The sequence below is a fragment of the Cetorhinus maximus genome, chromosome 10, assembly GCF_964194155.1.
Source record: "Cetorhinus maximus chromosome 10, sCetMax3.hap1.1, whole genome shotgun sequence".
NCBI lineage: Eukaryota > Metazoa > Chordata > Chondrichthyes > Lamniformes > Cetorhinidae > Cetorhinus > Cetorhinus maximus.
In genome coordinates this window covers 56,091,012-56,114,347 of record NC_135888.1, presented here as the reverse complement: position 1 = coordinate 56,114,347, position 23,336 = coordinate 56,091,012, and the positions used below count along the sequence as shown (strand labels likewise).

At 43.2% G+C, this 23,336-nt stretch overlaps 1 protein-coding gene across 1 annotated transcript in view; it reads left to right on the top strand.

Moving 5' to 3' along the window:
• Window positions 1-17,827, top strand: part of LOC144685712 (serine/threonine-protein kinase 32A-like) — a 157,337-nt gene extending 139,510 nt beyond the window's left edge. Inside the window, exons 9-10 of the mRNA XM_078550520.1 lie at window positions 258-322; window positions 17,130-17,827. Of these exons, the coding sequence (XP_078406646.1) occupies window positions 258-322; window positions 17,130-17,244 (180 nt within the window). The 3' untranslated portion in view covers window positions 17,245-17,827. The remainder of the gene's footprint in view (window positions 1-257; window positions 323-17,129) is intronic.
• The last annotated feature ends 5,509 nt before the right edge of the window (window positions 17,828-23,336 follow it).

Genomic DNA, 23,336 nt, shown 5'->3' with positions numbered 1-23,336 from the left:
ATTGACCTTAGGCTACGTGGGATTCTGGACAATCACATCACAGTTCACTTGGAATGCAGGTTTGGAGGCTGCATAAATAGTTAACAGTCAGAGACTGTAAGTTACATTCTATTTACCAGCCGTATGCTTTAATAGAAACTGGTTTTGACCATGATGTTTAATATTGAGAGAGAAATATTATGGTGTATAATCCCTTACAGTATTTTTCTTTATATTTTCAATGTCTCTTGCATCATCTGCTGGTTAAACATCGGAAGAACGGGCACCTTCAGCAACATCTAGACACAGTCCAGAAGGAATTTATTGTTTTTAATAGAGAGAGGTAAGTGACCAGCTCAGTCAATTCTCTATATGTACAATGACCCAACATTATATATATTTACTAATAAAATCAACATTGTGAGGTTTACAGTTTCTCAAAAATATGTCTTAACACATATTGGTCTTGTCACATAATATGATTTCTATTTTGTGATGTGACTAAATTGTATGTCATGGTGCAGAAAAAATCATGATACCTTGTCCTTTTTTACTGTATGATATAGACTCATAAACACTGCTCCCTGACCGATAGTAGATTCTGTGGGTGAGAATTTCACTGCCGAGGCAGGTAGTTCGAGTCAGGATATTTTCCAACTTGCTGGACCTGCCTCGGTTAAAAAGTACCCCAAATCATGCGATTCTTGCTTGGGGGTGCAGCTCAGGACAGAGTCAAGCCCCATTGGGCTTGAAAGCTGAGTGGAGGTGGCCACATGGGCAGGAGAGTGCCAAAGCAGGCTGGTCAGAAGCTTCAGTTCTCTGGGATTTCATCCCAGTTGTTTCAGAAACAGTTAGGCCCTCTAGCCCTCACAGCTCCTCACCACTCCATCCATCCCCATGGCGCCTCATACACTCCATGCCAGCTCATGCCCCCCCACCCACCCATCTCCACCATGGCCCCTTATACCTTCCATTCCAAATCATGCCCCCCACATACCCTTCATTGCTCCTTATACCCTCCAAGCTAACTCATTCCCCCCACCCACCCAACCACCATGGTACTTCGTACTTTCCACGGCAACACAATGCAGACTCAGTATCCACCCAGTATTCACCATCTGTTCCATATTTCCACTGCTGTGGGTGGGAGCAGGGAATATTTCCCCTAATTTCTTGCCTCAGTTGAGGCATGTTGATTTTCAACCTGTGCCCCTCATCCTGTGCTCACAACCACAGACAACAAAATTGGTGAATCTTTAATCAGAACGTACCGGAAACTGGGAATTCTCTTTCCAACCCAATTTCTAAATTCCAGAGTAACATTATTCCATCAGAAGTGATGGATTTTCCAATTTCCTTAGGTTGAGCTTTGTTTGAAGTGGTGCCTGTCCTGGGTTTTGACATTGGCCATCATTCAAGATTGTGCTTGGGCATGACACAGCATGATGTGATCCCTCAGGTCAGATCCCATGAATTTGCACAATTAGTGCAAATTCCAGCTGTATATGATGCTGTATGAAATTCCAATTACTGAGCAAATCCAAGCAACAGAGTCCCTGGCTGCAGCAGATCACTCATCCTAAACCATCGTTTATATTTTGAACATTGTTTAAACAGAAAAAAAAGCAATGTCAAATATTGGTTCCTCAGAAATAGTTAAAAGCTCTTCAGCCCTCAAAGGGTTAAAAACTGTACTATTCTGCATTAAGGTTAAAAAGACCTTCTGCATGAAGGTCTCTTCTGTGCTAACTTTGAGTCCTCAAAGTAAGTGAGTTTGGAACATCTTGATCTAGTTTCTAGTGTGTGGAGACCACAGTAGTAACCTAGTCCTTAACTCTGGACCATGAAGTGCTAAACTCACTTTAAAAGTTAGCTGACTTAGGAAGTGCAAATACCATAATGCTTATACCTGGCCCGGGAGTGCTTGATGCCGACATCGTGCGAGAGTGCATGATAAAAGAAAACAAATCCATTCTTCAGCACTGACCACTCAATTTTATCAGCACAAAACAGGGTGAAGAGTTAGAGGTGAGATAGGGCAAATTCTGTGCTCACACTTGGGAGCCATGCTCGAAAGGACTTCTAATCAGGTATTGGTATTCGATCAGCTGCGCGCCGCCATTATACATGGGCGGGCCAATTAAGGCCCGCTCAGCGTAACGCACAGCCGGTAGTGTTCAGCACAACCTGTGCGGGCGGGAGAAGGAGGGAGAGTCGGGGCCTGCGCTCTTTCACACATGCGCACGAAAGAGCGCAGCAATCTCCCTGAGGCACGGAGCTGCCTCGGGGAGATTTGAGTAGATTGTAAAATATTTAAATAAATGAGGTAAAAATTTATTTAAACATGTCCCCTCATGTGACAGTGTCACATGAGTTGGGACATGTTTGTGAAGTTTGGAAAATTTATTTATTTTATAAAAGCTTCAGGAAACCTCATCCCGCCCATGGATGAGGTTTCCTGAAAAACGTGAAGGTTGCTTGGGCTCTTCGCCTGCCTGCCAACCTTAAGGTTGGACGGGCAGTGCCCGCTGAACAAAATATCGAGATGACGCGCGATGATGTCAGGACGCATGCCCAACGTCATTTTACGCGTCAGCATGTCGGGCCTGCCCCCGCAGGCCAACTGGAAGATTCAGCCCCATGTCTCTGAAAATTATTTGAAAAGACTGGACCCTTTCAGCCCCAGTAGCTCACAAGCATCATAAAACAGCTCAAGCTGGCTGTCTGATCCAGAAGCTGACTGCTAATATAACTCGGAGAATCTAAGGATTCCATGTGGGTTAGCAGTGAGTGTGGGCTGCTCTGATATTGGGGCTCAGGAGAGGTGGTTGTTTTACACTACATCTGTAGAGAACTGAAGGAGCTGCTGCCAGCTATTGCAGGTAAGGGTGAAGGAGAGCACCTCCATCTTGCAGCACCCTCTCAGCACTTTTAACATATTTGAAATAAATATGGCGACCGCTGCCAAACTAACATTGTGGAGGGGAATGCCTCGACAGGGTGCCTTGCGGCCACAGCTACAGCTGGAGAGGCGGGGGAAGGTGGCAGTGACAGGCCTCAAAGGAAGATTTGCCCCCAGGTTATTCTAGTTGGAAAATTCCAGTCTTTTAATTAACTTGCTGCACCGTGCTTTATCCGGCTTTCCAGGTAAGGAATGGTGCCTGAATCCTCGGCCCTGTGCTGTAGTCTCATTGCTAGCAGGGCTGAATTTTCCAATATCCAACACTACTTGTTTTTCCATTTCCTAACCTAACACAGGATGTTCTCAATTAACACACGGCATGATACTTGCTTTAGCATCATGCAATGAGAGCCACTGGAAGGAAGAACATAAATCTCTGCTAATCTCAGGAGAAATCCTCCACCCAACAAATTAAAATATGTGAGCAGATTGTGGAAACTATGTTATTTTTGGCACTATCTCTACTGCTAAAGTGAGGTAACTTTCCAATTTGGTAAAATATGTTAGCACGTGAGGCTGGAACTCAACATTCTGGCTCCATGGGCTGGTGGGACATAGCTTTAGTTCTGCACTCCAAGGAGTCTCTGATCTGAGTTGTCTGGAGTAGGTGACCATCCCACTCTCCGAGGTTTGACAATTACTAAGCTGAGTTGGCGGTAAAGGGAAGAAAAATGGTTGCATATAATGAACCACAATGTGGATGGTTGGGTAATTCCCCCACCAATCACATCTGGAGATTGCACTGCTGCCCGTAACTGGGATTGATTTGGCAGACTTGTTATTACATTGTTATTCTTACTTGTTGCATTTTGATAACATTGCTGCATTTGGGCAAATCAGCTCTCGTTCCCAATTTGATAAAATATGTCGTTAGCGCACTAGGAACTAAAAGCACAAGATCCATCAATTCTCCAAATCGTTGGTTGACACAATGATGTCCCTGGAGAAAGATGTACAGAAGAAAGGAAATGCATTTGAAGAGAATAGTTGATAAGAGAAAGGGTACTACTTGATTTCTAGACCTGGATGTTGTGCTGCCTTTTTCGGCGCAATTCACCCAAAACAGGCAAAACCAGCTTAAAAGATCATGAATTATAAATGCAAATTACAGTCATTGCAACTCGAGTTTCTGCTGAGTTTTAAAAATATCGCACTAGGAACCGGCCCCACTTACAAAATACGTGATGGGCCAGACACCGATTTAATTGCTTACTTTTTTTGATAAGCCTATTTTCAATTCTATGAAAACTCCACCAAGTTACTACTCCTAAGTATAACAAGGGGGAGAATTTCCTAGTCGGCGAGCGGGGGTGGGGCCCGCTCACCGAAGCGTAAAATTACACGCAGGGATGTTGGGCGGGCGTCCCGATGTCACCGCGCATCATTTAGATTTTCAGTTCGGCGGGTGCGCAGCTGAGTTGGCTGCGCACCCACTGAACTGTCAAAGGCCTATTGAAGACTGTTAAAAACTAATTGATATAATTAAATGAGCTGCCCGTCCAACCTTAAGGTTGGCGGGCAGGTGAAGAGCTCAGACGGCCTTCGCATTTTTCATGGAACCTCATCCAAGGGTGGGATAAGGTTTCATAAAGTGTTTAAAAATTCAGTAAAAATTATTTTAAAAGTTCATTGACACTGTCACATGAGGGGACATGTTTTAAAAGTTTTTAATTACTTTATTCAGATGTTTAAAACTTAAACAAATCTCCCTGAGGCACCTGTGTGCCTCAGGGAGATTTCTGCGCTCTTTTGTGTGCATGCGTGAGAGAGTGCAGGCCATGACTCAGGGAATCCCCCCCACCCCTCCCCTTCCCACCCCCCCCCCCCCCCCCCCCACACCCGCACAGGGAGCGCTCAGCGCTTCCAGGCGAGCATCATGCTGTGTGGGCCTTAATTGGCCCACCCACATAAAATGGCGGTTCATACTCACTCCCCCCCACCCCCGCACAACCCCCCCAACGGGGGGAAAATTCAGCCTAAGGAATATTTTTAAAACAATTTTCTTTATTAAATAACCTTATAAAATACTGCCCAGCTGCCCTGGTTCTTGGTAGATATGCCACACTGGAGATATAGACCATGGTTTTCAATGGCCACGGTCATCAATAATTACTGGCTCTGAAACAGTAAAAAAAGAAAACCTTCCTTTGCCAAATGTGTTCTTTAGTTAGTATTCCAATACGGGTTAGTGTGATAGGTTTTATTTTTGTGTTGTTGGAAATAATTAACTTTACAACTAGCTAACACCGGACTGTAGGGGTGACGTTAAGTGCTGTGGAGAACATTGGTCAGGGAGGAAAAATAAACCTTGGTTTTTACTAACTATCATATTTATTTAACTGAGAAATCATTCCATAACAAGTTTGAACAGAAACTTGAGGGAATAAAAAACACATTGCAAAAACAGTGAAATTTTAGACACAATCTGTGTCCTAACTTTATCAGATTATTGCCATGGAGTTAATGTAGAAATTTAATTATCACACAGGAAAAATAAATCCTTCTGTTCAAAACGAAAAAAGGTTTGAATTTACATAGCACCTCTCATGACCACATGACATCCCAAAGCTCTTTCCATCCAATGAAGAGCTAGTCACTGGCCCAGAATTTCGGCCCCAGGTTGGATCGCAGAATCGGGAGATTTCCCGGCTTGGTAAAGCTGACCTTTAAACATGTCCACCCACAGATCAGATTTTCGGCGGGCTGGGCAGAAGACCTGGCTCTGTGTTCCGGCACTGTGTTGAATTAAATAAAAAGAATAAAACAAAAGACATCTCTCCAGCCCTCACCCACTTCACCTCCCCCCCACACACTCCCTATGCCCCATCCATGCCAACCTATACCAACCCATGCCCCACCACCCTTTGCCCTTACCCCATCCATGCCAACTCACCCAGTATTCTGGACAGTTTCTTGAGAGCTTTGACACTTCTTTGACAGTTTTGACAGATGGATAGTCCTTTAACAGTTCTTTAACAGCTTGACAGTTTCAATGAGTTTGTGTGTAAAAAGTGCATAATCATGTTCCTTTTTAACAATCCCAAAGGATGCCTTACCTCTCCCAAAGGTGTCCTGGAACCCTCTCCAAAGGGGTACTTTACCTCTCCAAAGGGGTAGCCTGGCTATCCAAATTAAGTTCAGACCTCCATTTACCTGTTCTAATCTGCACATTCCAGATTCCACACTCCCAGCTTTCCAAAATCCCATTTCGGTGGAGGCAGCTGGTGATTTAAATGGTCAGCTGCCTCTGCGAATCACGCATGCACGATCCCTGTCCAGACTCCACTCCCGCCCCTGCAAAGATGGGAAATGCCAGGTTTGTAGGGGGGGCGGATTTAGAAATTTCACCCATGGTATTTTTGCCAGGACAGAGAGTCTCTCCATGTTAGGACTTAGGAACAGGAGTAGACCAATTAGGTAAACCCAACCTTTAATAATTCTGCCTGCAGAATATGTTTTCAGTGGGGGGGTGCAGGCTGGCTGAAATAGGAGTCAGGGCAGGCAAACCTGGAACAAGTGCGGTGGCTGCTGAGTGCAGAGGCAGGCGGAGCAGAAGGCCTGCCTCTTTGCTCTGGCACTGTGTTGAAATAAATTTTTAAAAAGACATCCCTCCAGCCCTCACCCCCTTCGCTTCCCTCACCCCCCACACACTCCCTATGCCCCATCCATGCCAACCTATGCCAAACCATGTCCCTCACCCACTCTCCATGGCCCCTCATACCCACTATGCAAACCCATGCCCCCACCCATTCCCCATGACCCCTCATATCTCTTTTGTCACCCCATACTCTCTCCCCACCACCCTCCTTTAGCTGATGAACATGGTGAACACTTGGGAAAAGCACAGAAACTAGCAAGAGCACTGAATACACTCTGGATGGGGGACTTCAATGTCCACCACCAAAAGTGGCTGGGTTGCACCACTACTGACCAAGCTAGTCGAGTCCTAAAGGACATAGCTGCTAGACTGGGCCTGCAACAGGGGGTGAGGGAACCAACAAAAGAGAAAAACCTCCTTCACCTCATCCTCACCAATCTATTTGTTGCAGATGCATCTGTCCATGACAGTATTGGTAGGAGTGACCACCGCACAGTCCTTGTGGAGACAAAGCCCCATCTTCACATTGAGGATACACTCCATCTTGTTGTGTGGCACTACCGCCGTGCTAAATGGGATAGACCCAGAATAGATCTTGCAGCTCAAACCTGGGCCATCAGCAACAGAATTGTATTCAACCACAATCTGTACTCTCATGTGTCGGTATAACCTGAACTCTTTCACTACCATCAAGCCAGAGGATCAACCCTCATTCAATGAAGAGTGCAGGAGGGCATGCCAGGAGCAGCACCAGGCATACCTAAAAATGAGGTGTCAACCTGATGAAGTTACAACACAGGACTACTTACATGCCAAACAGTAGAAGCAGCATGCTGTATATAGAGTTAAGTGATCCCACAACAAGCAGATTAGATCAAAGCTCTGCAGTCCTACCACATCCAGTCACGAATGGTGATGGACAATTAAACAACAATGGGAGGAGAAGGCTCCACAAATATCCCCATCCTCAATGATGAGAGAGCCCAGCAGTATATACCTTCCTCCTGTTCAGAAAACAATTGTTCTCCACTACACTCTGTAACTCAGCCATTTTCATTTCTATGCTGCTACTGTCATTTTTATTCCATGAGCTCTAGTTTGCTGACAAGCCCGTTATGTGGCACTGGTCAGATGCCTTTGTGGAAGTCCTTCACACCACAGTAACTGCATCAAGCCTTTCTGTTACCTCATCAAAAATACTTAAGCAAGTTAGTTAAACATTATCCACCCTTAACAAATTCATGCTGACTATTGTTGAATAGATTCCTGTTGTTGCAAGGATCTAATACACGCATCAAATCTGCAATAGGATCAGGGAGATCCACAATAACAAATAATTACAACTGCAACCAATGGCACATATCTCTCCATTAGATGGTTGTGGTTTATGTCCCACTCCAGAGACTCGAGTATGAAATCTAGGCCAACACTTCAGTACAGTACAGTATTGAGGGAGTGCTGCACTGTTTGAGGTGCTGTATTTCAGATCCGTTTTCAACCAAAGCCCTGTCTGCCCTCTCAGTTGGATATAGAAGATCCAAAGGTACTATTTCAAAGAAGAGCAGTAAAGTTCTTCCTAGTATCCTGAACAATGTTTCTTCCTCAACCAACATCACAAAAACAGATTATCTGATCATTATCATATTGGTGTTTGTGGGATCTTGATGTGCACAAACTGGCTGCTGCATTTCCTACATCATGAGACTGATTGCACTTCAAAAAATACTGCATTTGCTGTAAAATACTTTGGGGCATCCTAACGTGAGGGGCGCACTATAAATGCAAGTCTTTCTTTCTGATGTGTTTCTGCCCATCTTTTGAATGTACTGTTGTTTTTCTGATCAAATTAATGAAATGTTCAGCAACAGATAAGTTTCTCCTCATAGCTCCCATTAAGCAGTGCCTTAGGGAGCTAATGGAATTGTTGCTTTGAATGCAACATAAAAACATATCTTACTGAGCAGGTATTAAAGCATTGTGCAGAAGGGCAAGGGTAGAGTTTGATAATAACGCAATCTCCTTCATTGAGCCTCTAATTCAATGACAGTGGGCAGCTAAAATTTTGATCATTGCAACAACAGGTTTTCATCCCTGGTTGGCATTATATTTTACTGATATCCTTGTAATAGATGTAACCATCTTTCATATTGAAAAAAACATAGATATGATGCACTACTGATATTCATAAATAATGACAAAACACCGGTAATACTCATTGATAATGAATCCTTAAAAAGGATAAGGATAAGCCCAGCAACTAAAGGCCAGTCAGTTTAATCTTGGTGGTGGGAAGGCTTTTAGAGACAATAATCCTGGACTAAATTAACAGTCACTTGGACAAATATGGATTGATTAAGGAAAGCCAGTACGGATTTGTTAAGGACAAATCATGTTTAACTAAATCGATTGAGTATTTTGATGAGGTAACAGAGAGGGTTCATGAGGATCATGCGGTTGGTGCACTGTAAATAAACTTCCAAAGGCCTTTGGTAATCAAAGTGCCACACAAGAAACCTTGTCAGAGAAGTTGAAGCCCATGGAATAAAAAAGGGACATGAATAAGAAGTTGGCAGCGACAAGAAACAAAAAGTAGTGATGAGCAGTTATTTTTTGGACTGGAAGAAGGTATATGGTAGGGTGGGTGTTAGGGCCACATTTTCAAAATTTACAAATGGCATAAAACTCGGAAGCATTGTGAACTTTGAGGAGGATAGTGATAGACTTCAAGAAGACATAGGCTCATGGAATGGGCGGACAAGTGGCGCATGAACTTTAATGCAGAGAAGTGTGAAGTAATCCATTTTGGTAGAAAGAATGAGGATAAGCAACATAAAATAAAGGATACAATTCTAAAGAATACACAGGAGCAAGGAATGTGAGGAGTATATGTGCACAAATGGTTGAAGGTGGCAGGACAGGCTAAGAAAGCGGTTGGTACAATGTACGAATCCTATAAATAGAGGCATAGAGTACAAAAGCAAGGAAGTTATTGTGAACCTTTATAGAACACTGGTTTGGCAATAACTGGAGTATTGTGTCCAGTTCTGGGTACCACATTTTAGAAAGAATGTGAAGGCTTTAGAGAAGGTGCAAAAAAGATCTAGAGAATAGTTCCAAGGATGAGAGACTTCAGTTACAAAGATCAATTGGAGAAGCTGGGATTGTTCTCTTTACAGAAGAGAAGGTTGGGAGGAGATTTGATAGAGGTATTCAAAATCATGAGGGGTCTGAACAGAGCAGATTGGGAGAAGTTGTTCTCATTGGCAGAAGGAGCAAGAACTAGGGAACACAATTTAAGGTGATTTGCAAAAGAACCACAGGCGAAATAAAGTCAAACATTTTATGCAGCAAATACTTAGGATCTGGAATGGACTGCCTGAGAGTTTCGCGGCAGATTCAATGCTGGTTTACAAACGAGGATTAAATATTTATCTGAAGGGAAAAATTTGCAGGGTTATAGGGGAAGGCTGGGAGTGGGACTAGCTGAGTAGCTCTTCACCAGTACAGACTTGACAGACTAATTAGTGCTTCTCTGCTGTTACCATTCTATGATTCTAAGTAAACTTTATTACTTTGGTATATTGGAAATTTGAAGTAAACAGACATTGGGGAAGCTTCTTTTGCTGCACAAATGACCATTTTGATCTGTTGCAGTAAAACAGGAAGTCACATAGAGACCATATAGTAAATCAGGCAGAGTTAGTTAGACTAGGCAAGAAATTTGTTAGAAATTAAAAGATAGATATCTAGCAGGTCTGGCAGCATCTGTGGAGAGAGAAATAAGAGTTAACATTTCAGGTCAACCACCTTTCATCAGACTTCCAGCATTCACACTTTTCTGCTTTCCAGTTAGGAATTGGTTAGCCCTGTTTTTGGGCATGACCTGCCCATGGGCGCTCAGATCGGGGTGCGAAACACACAAACTCTGTGCACCCACCTCATCTGAATGACTGTAGCATTAGCCCAAGGGGTTCCCACTCTGATTTCTATTTCTTTACGCTCAGCAGGAAGGCCCAGCAACATTGTTTGCAGACCACATGGTATAGCCAACCTACTGTTAAAGGCAGGCTGTATATTAAATGAACAAAGATATTGCTTCAATGTAAATTATTGCAAAATGTACACCAGGCCAGACAGAAGGATCCATAGTGATGGATTCAGTGCTGGAGGCAGATAGGTAGGAAGAGAGACACCATGGACCCAGGGAGCCGGAAGTTCCTCAAGGCCCACCCACAAAAGAGAGTGGGAGCAGCTGGCCAGGTAGGTCAGCGTGTGGGCCCTAGGACCCGACAACAATCCCACAAGAGCCCTAATGACCTCACGGGTGGTCAAGGCCATCTTCACATGAGATTTCCTACTCACCACACCACCAACCTTTCATACTGTTCAATGCACCAAACCCCTATCACTAACTCCAGCAGCACTCCCTGGCAGTCACTCCAGTCATATCCACCAATGCTCCCAGCCTCACACCCACCTCTCGCTGCCCCCATGGACCTCCAGCTATGCAGCTATGGTGAGAACATCACCCACACAAACGTTGACATTCTTCTCTCTGTCTCTCAAGACAAGGTGGCACACAATAGAAGGGAGAAGAACAGAACTGGTAGGGACAAGGACACCTTAGTCTTGTCTCCTGAGCCTTAGGAAGGAGGATGATGGCATCCCCTTATGCCCTTCTGAATTCCCACCTCAGCCTCATGCTGTTATCTGGCATGATGACCAAGCTGCGGATGATGTCGCCATGGACCTTTTGCTTTCCACCCCCAACCTTTCCCTTCTGAGTTCCTACTTGTAGGAAGACCTTCCCAAGAACTACCGCCTGCCCAGCCACAGGAAGGTCAGGGGAGGAAAGAAAGCAACAGCACAGCACTGATGAAGAGGCCCTGCCACTTGATCCAACACTCACAGGCACCAGCTCAGATACTGTGCTTGGAGTATCTCTCACTACACTAGCTTGGAGGCTAGTGTAGAGTTGGAATCAGCATGTGGTGAGTCATTTAGACAGGAGTAGGCTGCAACCAGGCCAGGAGTAAAAAATGGTTTGTTTGCCAACTCACCAGGGGGTGAGCTTGCAGATGAGTTCTCCTGCCAAGGACATAGATGGGGACCTCAGTGAGATAGAAATCAAGAGACCGCTGATGGGTATGCACACCAAAATGCTGGGTACATTGACTGGCCTGCCAGACAGCCTCCTTTCACTGCCAGGGAGCAATTTGATAGCGGGCATCATAGAGCTTTCCTTCTCCAAAGCCTCTGCTCCATCATCTTGTCATGCTGAAGATCCAGAGGCACTGCACACTGCTGTCACCATACCTGTTGCAACCTTTCTGTGTGTAGATCAGCCTCTGTTTTCCCTGTGAGTATGTGACAACACTCACTGGCGACTCCAGGAATTCACTAAAACGCCTCCTAGAACACTCCAGGTTACTTCCAGATACTCAGTAATAGAAAAAGTTCCAAAACTTAAATTTACCTGCAATCAGGATGCCTGGTCCTTTAAAGAACATCGCTGCAGGGCCCATCTTGCTGCTTTCACACTTAACTTTATTTTGAATAAATAGTGCAGACACTGCCTGGATATTCATTGCCCAAATTTGGAATCCTGGCATCACATCAACCAGTGAGTTTGACACAGGATAGCGTTGAATCAAAACTCTCTACAGCATGCAGGACATGGACTCCATGCACCCTTATCCTGGCTACATGCCAAGTGGTCCACTCAGGGAGCAGCCAGTGGTGCATGGCACAAGATTAGAGCAATGCAAGGCTTCCGTAGCAGCACAAGGCAATTTCTCACCCACCCTCTTTTCACTTCTGGAGAACTGGCTTGAATCCAACCCAGGCTGATAGAACAAAAACAGAATTACCTGGAAAAACTCAGCAGGTCTGGCAGCATCGGCGGAGAAGAAAAGAGTTGACGTTTAGAGTCCTCATGACCCTTCGAACATCAACTCTTTTCTTCTCTGCCGATGCTGCCAGACCTGCTGAGTTTTTCCAGGTAATTCTGTTTTAACTGTAAAATAAGAGTTAGGCTGTTCAGGGCTGATATCCAGCAGAACTTCTTCACACACAGTATAGTGTAAATCTGGAGCTCCCAAAAAGCTGTTGCGGCTCAGGGCCAATAGAAAACTTCAAAACTGAGATTGATAGATTTTTGTTGGATAAGGATATTAAGGGATATGTAATCAAGGCAGCAAAAAAGAATTAAGATACAGTCAGCCATGGTTTAGTTGAATCATGCAAAAGGCTCGAGGGGCTGAATGGCCTCCTCCTGTTCCTATATTCTACATATAGGCCTATATTCTGGCCTGTATTGTACCCGAGCTGGGATTGTTTGACTCTGCCACAAGTGGGATAAGTGTTTCACTCCCTAACACTGACAACATGATGCATACATAAAATCTTTCAAAAGCTAAAAGGAAATCACACACAGGGACCAAGTAATTATACCAACACCTCATTTCGAAAAAGTTACAATGTTTTTTGATTGTTGTGTTTTTCAAGGAATTCTGAGAAAATAGCCATTGCATGTATGACCTGAAAACCCGATGCCTCTCTATGGGCAGCACAGTTGGACTTTGAGAATGACAGCAACAATCACTCACACTAAGTGTGCCTTCTGGGATGTTACTTAATTTGACTAACTCAGTGGTTAGGCTGTTCAAACTGTAGTGGATTTTAAACCGCTTTTTTCCCCACAGTGTAATCAACAGAAAATTAAGTGACAATTCAAGAACTTGTCATTCAGCAGGCCAGTATAGGCATGTTGTTCGGCTTAATTTAATCACTCCAGTTTCTTCAGCAAAAGGCTGAAATTTTCTTTCGTAAAGACATTAGTATATATTTTGACTCTACTTCAAAATCTGCATTGCTTTCAAAATGTAACATTAATAGGCACAGACTCATTCACTATGACCCAAAACCCTGCTTTTTCTTGTTATAGGAACTGATACATCAAAACTTTTGGATACAGATATCTCTGAGAGAAGGGGGTAAAATTCCATGGAGGTGCTCCTGATCTCTGTGAGAGCCCTGGAGAATTGGCATAAACAGTGAATGATTGGAAGAACCCTTTTGAAATTCTGCTCCTGGATATCATGTCCAGATGCCTCATTGTTTGACATGATGAATGGGAGCAGTGAACTGAGAGCAGCAATTCTTATCGATGTTTTAGCTGGAGTACTAAAGGAAAAAAGATAGAAAGAACATGTTACTATATAATATCCTTCACCACCTAAAGACATTCCCAAGTGCTTTACAGCCATTGAAGTACTTTTGAAGTGTAGTCATTGTTGTAATTTAGGAAATGCGGCAGCCAATTTGCGCGCAGCAAGCTCCCACAAACAACAATGTAATAATGACCAGATAATCTGTTTCAGTGATGCTGTTTGAGGGATAAATATTGACCAGAATCCCAGCGAGAAATCTCCTATTCTTCTATGAAATAGTGCCTTTGAACCTTTCAGATCCACTTGAGAGGGCAGATGGAGCATCTGTTTAACATCTCATTCACAAGGCAGCGCATCTGACAGTGCAGCACTCCCTCATTATCGCACTAGAGTGTCAGCCTGGATTAGGTACTGAAGGCTCTGAAAGATGAGTCCCATGTGAAAGATATGCTGACAGACTCCTTCTGACTAGCAGATAAACACAATAATGAGGGACAATGATAAGGCACAAACACATTATAAATTCAGTGAATGTGAGTGAATCACTTTTAGCGCTCAGTTTTGAGAGGACAGGGGCACTGGTGCCTGGCTGATTGTTTTCTGTCCTTTAAGCAATTATCTGTACATCCTATAATAAAAGCAGAAAACGAGAAACAGAGTTAACGTTTCAAGTTGGTCACCTTTCATCGTATTTAGTTTAATAACATGCACTTTCATTTTATTAACAAGCTTCCTATGCACTAACTTATCAAATGCCTTCTGAAAATCCATAAACACAACAGCGCACATCTTTTATCAATATACTCACTTTTTTCAGAGCTCTATTAAATCTTTCAGATATGACTTGCATATCCATGGTTTTTAAGCAAATATGCTAACCCACATGAAGGGTTACGCATGACTTAGGTTAGACTGACAAGTCTGTCATTACCTGGTTTAACCCTTCATAAACAGTGGGGATATGGCGCTGTTTTACTGAGCTGACTGCACACGGAGCTGACTGCCTGTCTATCATTTGACACATTACTGAGAGCCTGCCTTATGTCCCTTCCTATCTGTGTGAGGATGGGTACTTGTTTCCTTAGGCTCCAGTTCATTTATCCTCCTTTGCCACTGATTGTGCTGCCTTTCCACTTCCACCCAAGGCAAAGCACTGTCTCAGTGGGTGGAAAAGTTGTGTAAGAGGCGACACACCACAATTACCTTTGGGACCTATGTCAGTTTATATTGCAGCCATCTTCACCTGTCAAGATATCAGAAACCTTAACATTAATGCCTCAGTGATCTGCTCCAGTCTGGCATTGCTTGTGTGCTCATAATTCCATTCTCAAGATCATCCTCTTGGCTATTCTCCAGTGGGCCATCAGACAGGTGTGAAGAATCTTGGACCCCAAGGAACATTGATTGTTGTAAAGCACAGATATCATGACTGTTGTCAGAATAGTGAGCAGTCACGTGAATAATTCACATGCCAACTGCACATTAATGGATTGGCGGCCATTCTGTCCATGAAGAGGGCAGCATTGGGGGACGGAATCCAGATGCATGCCATCAATAAATGCCAACACTTGGTGGAAAGCCAGGTCATGTTAACTGTACAGTTGTGTCTCATGATGCTGGCTGGCCTGCATGGAAATTCGTGAAGGGCTAAGGTACCCATTACCAGCTTGTGGCCTTGTGCACTTCCCTGAAGCTGGCCCCAGTAGACTGCCTATTCCTGTCACATCCTCCCTGGTGAATTATAGCATCTTAAGACAGATTGCCTTTAATTTTTGATGGTAAATCTGGATGCACAGGTGGTGTGTACAGCTGTGTGTGGCATGACCATCTTACAATGAAAACACATCATTCAATCATGCCTGAATAGATTTTTGTTCGATAAGGGAATTGAGTGAGGATGTGTACTGAAGGCTATTCAACAGGAAAAATTAGGAAGCACTTCTTTCAGACAAAGGACAGTAGAAATCTGGAACTCTCTTCCTCCAAAAAGCATTGGAATCTGTTGAAGTTTTCCAGACTGAGATTGGTAGATCTTTGTTAGGTAAGGCTATCAAGAGATCTGGAACAGAAGTGGGTTAAATAGGGTTGAGGTATAGATCACCCATAATCTGATAGAATAGCAGAACAGGCTTGAGGGCTGAATGGCCTCCTCCTATTCCAATGGATATGGTGCAAAGGTAGGTAAGTGGAGTTGAGCTACAGATCAGCTGGTTTCTAAGTGTACCTAAAATAATAATAGAAAATGCTGGGGATATTCAGCAAGTCGGGTAGTATCTGTGGAGAGAGAGACACAGTTAACGTTTCAGGTTGATGACCTTTCATTTCAATCTGAAACACTAACTCTGTTTCTCTCTCCACAGATGCTGCCTGAGCTGCTGAGTATTTCTAGCATTTCCAGTTTTTATTTCAGATTTCCAGCGCCTGAAGTATTTCTCTTTTGCCTAATTGTACCTCCACATATCACCCTCCTTCTTTGTCATCCTCCTCACCAGTAGTAGTGGCCATTGTCAGAATTTGCCTTATTACATTTCACTTGGCAGACATCATTGATAGAAGATACTTTCTATTTGGAAACTAAAATATTGTATTGCAATAGTGGAAAAGATGGGAAAACTGTCAAAATTAGGCTGCAAAAAAATTTTCAGAACCTTAAAACCGAATTCCTTTTTAAGACAACAAACCCCCAAACACTGCTTGCAGCTATTTTCATAGAATCATAGAAGGAGGCCATTCGGCCCATCATGCCTTAGCTAGCTCTTTGAAAGTGCTACCCAGTTAGTCCATTCTCATTTTGCAGGAGCAATAAGAGAAAGCAGCATGTTTCTAGTGCTGATACTGTGGTATGTCATGGATAAACACCATAGGAATTTGCTCAACCCTTAAAAAGGACACTTGCCATGTGCATTTGTTCTCTGCTCACCTTGTCACTGCCTCAGCAGCTTATGCCATGCTCAGTATTTCGGTAGTCACCAGATTGAAGTCCTATGCACTCAGTAGCATAGAGCCCACACACTCATGATCAGCATTGGTGCCATGCATCAAGGAATGGGTCCCATTCTGCCATGTAGTGCACAATGTATTATTCTGCTGTTAAAGGGCCATACCCTGGAATGGTTATGCAATCTTGGTGTCAGTTAGAGGACTTATGCAGACCTTCAGTTTGATTAGAAAACTGATTAGCTTTCTTTCTTTGCTTTTTCTTCCAGTGTGACTCCTTAGGTCAGTTTGAAGGTTATTTTCTGTTCATTAGCAGGTTATCTATACATCGAGTCGCTTTGTTTTTGAAGCTATCAGCTTGGATTTGAGACTGTTGTTTTGTCCTTTAGCTACCGTGACCCACTCGATGTCTGAAAAGGGAACAGTGCCACCACTTCCTGAGCAGCCAGCAGTGCTTCACATTTCTGTTCATTTTTTTCAGGCTCAAACAAAATCAAGCACAGCAAAAATGCACAGCGGACATAGAGTATCGGAAAGAAGAGGATGATGGAAAAAACAACAATGTGATAAAGACGACTCACACGCAGCCATGTTAGGTTACTCACTGGGAGCATGGCACCTCTGGGACCTTCGAAACTAGATAGTCGATCTATTCATAATACATGTCAGTCCTACTCATTAAAGAGACATTGTCATAGCTGCTGTCATGGCTCAGTGGATGAATGCACTGTGGTACTGAGTGGTACTGAGAAATTATAGGCCTGAAGATCCCAGTTTAAATTCCTGACTTTTGCCAAGGGAACTCATCTTGGCTATGGTAGCATGTGAGGGGGTGTTCTAATTGACCTCATCACCTTGGGGCAAGAAGAGTGAGGGATGGGAGGGTTAGGAAGCAACCACAACCTGCCAACTGGGCATATACACAAGGAATGGCTCAGACAAGTTAATGGGTGGGCTGCCAGTACTCCCAGAGATGTAACCTGAGGGAGTAAGAGAATAAGAGGGAAGATTGGGAAGTTTTTATGAAAGTGTTTAGTCACCTTTTGCTTTGAAGAGAGAGAGAGAACAAACCAGAAGGCAAGAAAAATACACAGAAAATGTTGGAAGTACTGAGCAAGAGAGAGAAACATCTGTGGAGAGAGAAATAGAGTTAACATTTCAGGTTGACAGCCTTTCATCAGAAGAACGATGACTGACCGACCTACACCGTTAACTCTGTTTCTCGCTCCACAGATGCTGCCAGACCTGCGCAGTATTTCCAACATTTCCTGACTTTGTAACAAACCAGAAGAAATGTACATTGTTCCCATCACAATGATGCCACTCACAAGAGATCAGAAGGTTGTTCAAACCCTTTAACCATGTGCATTAACTAGGTGATAGAACTAATCATATCATGCAAAGAAATGAAGCCATGTTGGCTCGGCACCAGATCAAAACGTCAGGTACATTTATTACAGTCTTAGAGCGCGAATCCATTCATTCCAGACATAAAGCGCCTCAGCTGACAATAAGATCCTGACTCTACCCAGCTGCCCTGCATCTTAACCTACGAATAAGTTTTTTTGCCACTGATGGCCACAACTGGGATTCAGTTGCACCCACGTTAAATCCCATCATTAGCAGCTTTGAATCTTTGTCTCTGGGAAATGCAGTAGAACAGTTGGCTTTCTAGGCTTCAGGTTTACACTTGTATCTTTCTGTTTTGGGATGTTATTGTTACCAAGTACGAAAAATGCAGTTTTAAAACGTACACAAACTAAAGACTAACGTGCTATGAAGTTTTTCACAACCAATGCAGCAGTTTTTCACCGAAATAAATAATCTAATGAGAGCTCGGTGTCTGTCATTATAGGAAGATGATGCTCATTTCTGTTGCACCTCACCTGTTGATGATGAAAGTAAGTGCATACTATCTCCAGTTATACATTTAAGATTTCTCACCTACACTTCTCTGGTGTGCATCTACTGTCAATAGTCAACAGGACTAACTGCTTTGTCTGATGCTGCTACTGCTCAAATGGGAAATTGCACTGTTCAATGCAATATATTTGGGAAGTCCTGGCATTGCAATACTTTTGGAAGATCAGAGCCTGCTGCTTACATTGGGCAGCAGAGTTCAGTCCCACACAACAGCAGGAGCATCAGGTGGGAGCCAGGAGTGATGCTGAGGGTGGATTAGGGTGAGGAATCCCAGTGTGAATGGAGTGGGGTGGAGAACAAGAGCCGTTAGGAGCAGCAAGGGAACAACGAACAAATAGGGGAGAAAAAGTGACAGCATCAACAGAAGTGATCAAATGCAAATATCAACAGAAGGAATGAGAAAAGAGTGTGAAAAGGAATTCAGTAAAAGTGGAGGGATTTCTCCTGGCTTCACGGCCAAAATCTATTCCTTAACCAATGTCACTAGAAAGAAGAATGACCTGACCATCATCATACTGCAGTGTGTGGGAGCTTGCTGTGTCCAAACTGGCTGCCATGTTTCCTACTTTGCAACTGTACTACTCTTTAATTTTATTTCTACACGGCTCCAATGAAGCTCAACGAAAGCTCAAAGAGCAGCACCTTATGTTTCGATTGGGCTCTTTACAACCTTCCAAACTCAACATTAAGTTCAATAGTTTTAGATCATAATCTCTGACCCTGTTACTATTGTTGTATCATCTGTAAATATTTGTAAATAGCTAGGAACTAATTAGCTAGGAACTAATTGTTATATGTAAGTGTTCCAGGGGGGCCACATTCCACAGTTGCACTGGAGGCATATGTGATGTGTAACAGAACAAGTTCAAACCGGTCCTTCTATTGTACAAGGCAGTACGGCAAGTTAAAGAAAAAGAGTTCTGATCTTTCCAAGTTCAAAGTGTGATTATTACCAACATCAGGAATCCAAAAGATAACAACAAGTAGCAGATCTCATTTTTTCAGACAGTGGCTACTGCTAATAATTCTGCTCCTCACATTTACACTTCCTCCAGACCCAAATTTTAATATATTTGTTCCATTATCAACCCTTTTTACCTTGCACCATCGCCTTTGTAATTTAACCCTCTTCTGCCCTCCAGCCTTTTACAGGCCTTCCCTTTTGTTATTCCCTCCTCTTCTTTTCCTGTCATTCTGCTTACTAAACATCTTTTACTTCTCTTTTTTCAGTTCTGATAAAAGGCCATCGATCTGAAACATTAATTTTGTTTCTCTCTTCACAGATGCTGACTGGTCTGATGAGTATTTCCAGCATTTTCTGTTTTTTAAACAAAATTCCACATCAAAGGGTTTGTAATGTGCTATGAATGAAGCTCATCTTGACTTGTTAATTAGATTTCATATGGAAGAGTTTTTCAATGGGTTCTGTTTTCAAATATAAATGTAGTTGTTGCTGACCTTGAATATTTTTGTGATTTTGTAGAGCAGATTCTATGAGTTTTGCAATGTTTGTTTTTAATATTAGAACTCTTAAGCATGAGTAAGTCCTCTGCTGCCTGGCTCTCTGTCACTGCTCCCAGTTTACTTTCTCTCTCTTTGTCCATGTCTCTAGTCTCATCTTTGTCACTCTTTCCTTTGTTTTTATTTTCCTTCTTTCCTCTCCATTTTCTTTCTTTTGTCCCTCTCTATCTTTCCTTTCTCTTTCTCTATATTTTCTCTATTTCTCTCCTTTTTGTCTCCTGTTCCCATTTTATTTATTTACCCCTCTCCTTCCTTTGATTTTTCTCTCCCCCTCTCTCTATTTCTTTCCTTTGTCTTTTTATTTTTCTCTCTCTCTCCTTAATCTGTCTTTCCCATATTTCCTTTGTCTCTCCACTCTTTCCTTTCTTTCCTCCCTTGGCTCTTCTCTTTTCTTCATTCTTCTTCCCATTGTTGTCTATGGGATCTTGCTATGCACAAATGACAGCTGTCCTTTACATACATAAGAACTCATCATTTGTGAAGCATTTGAAACATCCCTCAGAGATGTTTTAATTTCACCTTGGTAAAAATTGAAAAGAAATTATATACAATGATTACTGCTTCGAAGGCATGGTCACATGACCAGTCATGTGATGTGGCCTGATATGCCGTTGCCATGGCACGTTGCTAAGGATTGCCGTTGTTCTGCAAGATGTGATCTCACACTGGCCAAGAAACCACTATCATTGTTAAAAAAAAAATCAGAAAATAACTTGAAGGCATTTTTAAGACTTCCATCCTTATTACTTTCCAGTTCAGTTGATTGATTTCATATTTGTTTCAAATAGATGACACACCATAGGTGAGATTGAACTGAGTGCAAAACCTTCGACTCCATATTCAAAAGTGTGGACTGAGTGCTCCAGCAAAGTGTCACAAGACTGTTCTCAATCAATGAAACGGAAGGATGGAACTGTGACCATAACTCCGTAAATCACAAATAAAAGCTGCACTTTGCTCAAAATTAAACCAATCCAATGCATTTGTTAACTTGACTCCTCCCTGTTTTAACGATTAAATAAATCTCTGCTATTCACTCTGTTCAATCAGGCTCAAGTTCAATAAATCATCCCAGCTAACACTCATTGTTTAGGATTGTACAGCTTTTGATAGCTTCCTTACACTGTCGGTTTTAGAACTTCCCCCGATCCATGCTGTGCCAATTACTGTGTCTGAATTCCTTTGGTTGTTCCCCAGACTCCGACCGGTACTCCAGGATGAGCTCTGGTGAAATAACTCAGGAAATGGTTGGGACCTGAATACACCACAATTCCAATTCTATAGGGTAATCCCTGTGGGCCTGGTAACAGGCAGAGCCAGTCATGTAAGAAGGTCCAGGGCACTCTCTCATTCGGGTTGCCAACTGGGATTGGACACATTCTTGGACGTTTCATCACATTTGTGCCACACAAGTACCAGGCAATGACCATCTCTGAAAAGAGACACTCTAACTATCTCCCCTTGGCTTACAACAGCATTAATATTGCTGAATCCCCCTCTGTCAACATCCTGGGGGTCACCATTGACCAGAAACTGAACTGGACTAGCCATATAAGTACTGTGGCTACAAGAGCAGGTCTGAGGCTGGGAATTCTGTGGCAAGTAACTCACCTCCTGACTCCCCAGAGCCTGTCCACCATCTACAAGGCACAAGTCAGGGGTGTGATGGACTATTCTCCACTGCCTGGATGGGTACAGCTCCAACAACATTCAAGAAGCTTGACTATATCCAGGAAAAAGCAGCCCACTTGAGCAGCACCCCATCCACCATCTTAAACATTCACTTCCTCCACCACCGACGCACAATAGCAGCAGTGTGTATCATCTACAAGATGCACTGCAGCAACTCACCAAAACTCCTTAGATAGCACCTTCCAAACCCGTGACCTCTACCATGTAGAAGGGCAAGGACAGCAGATAGATGGGAACACCACCACCTGGAAGTTCCCCTCCAAGCCACTCACCATCCTGACTTGGAGATATATTGCCGTTCCTTCACTGTCGCTGGGTCAAAATCCTGGAACTCCCTCCCTAACAGCACTGTGGAATAACTTACACCACATGGACTGCAGTGGTTCAAGAAGGCAGCTCACCACCACCTTCTTAAGGGCAATTAGGGATGGGCAATAAAAGCTGGCCTTACCAACAATGCTCACATACCAAGAATGAATTAAAAAATGACCTTTCCCCTCCAATGGCCCTCTATAGTCAAGACAGCACTTTTCCCATTTCCATTATTTATATAATAATAATAAACAAGTGTTCAAAAAATATCATTTTTTAATGCTCTTATGATTTTTCTCTCAGGTTACTCACAGCAGTGTTTTAGAGATTATTCTTCAATTCCTGGAAACTCCAGGATGGTCCTGGAGGGTTGACAACTCTATCCCTGGGATTTTCCATTTCCTCTTTCCATAATGCCCCAACAGATGAGGCTTTCAGACTTCCAGAAGGATAGAAGTGAGCATTGACCTGAGGGAGAAAATAACCTGGGGATATAACCTTGCCCCATAAAGTTGTTTAAATATGACTTTCAATATTTTTACATTTGACCCTATGCAAATAAGGTTCTCATCCAATTTGCACAGAGTAAAAGTGGACCCGATTCATAGAATGGTTACAGCACAGAAGGCGGCCTTTCAGCCCATCATGTCTGTGCTGGCTCTCTGCAAGAACAACTCACCTCATCCCACTCCCCTGCCCTTTCTCCGCAGCCCTGCAATTGTTTTCTCTTCAGATGCTTATCCAATTCCCTTTTGAAAGGCACGATTGACCCTGCCTCTGCCACACTCTCAGGCAGTGCATTCCAGATCCTAACCACTCACTGCGTGAAAAAGCTCTTCCTCGTGTCAAGTGATGGTTCTTTTACCATTTACCTTGCCATTCCAGTGTTATGGTAGGAAGTGAAGGAAGCTCATTTATTTTTCTGCTACAGCATAGAAGCAATCCATTCAGCCCTTCAATTTTGTGTGTAACTTTCCTCCACAGGAGCCAGCTAGTCTCACTGCACTCTCCTGTCTGCTCGCTATACCCTTAGTATTCCTCCTTTTCCCTTTCCTGACCTATCTGCAACTCATTTGTCTTAGATTTGCCCTCTTCTGCATTAGTGTCGAGCCTGTTGCCCACACATATACTATACTGCAAATACAGGTTATATGATGAAGTAGTGAGTGTATTTTTGTTTTCACGTATCAGTTTAGGTCTGAAGCTGTGCAGTGTTCTAGTCAGTTTGGACCTTGAGGGT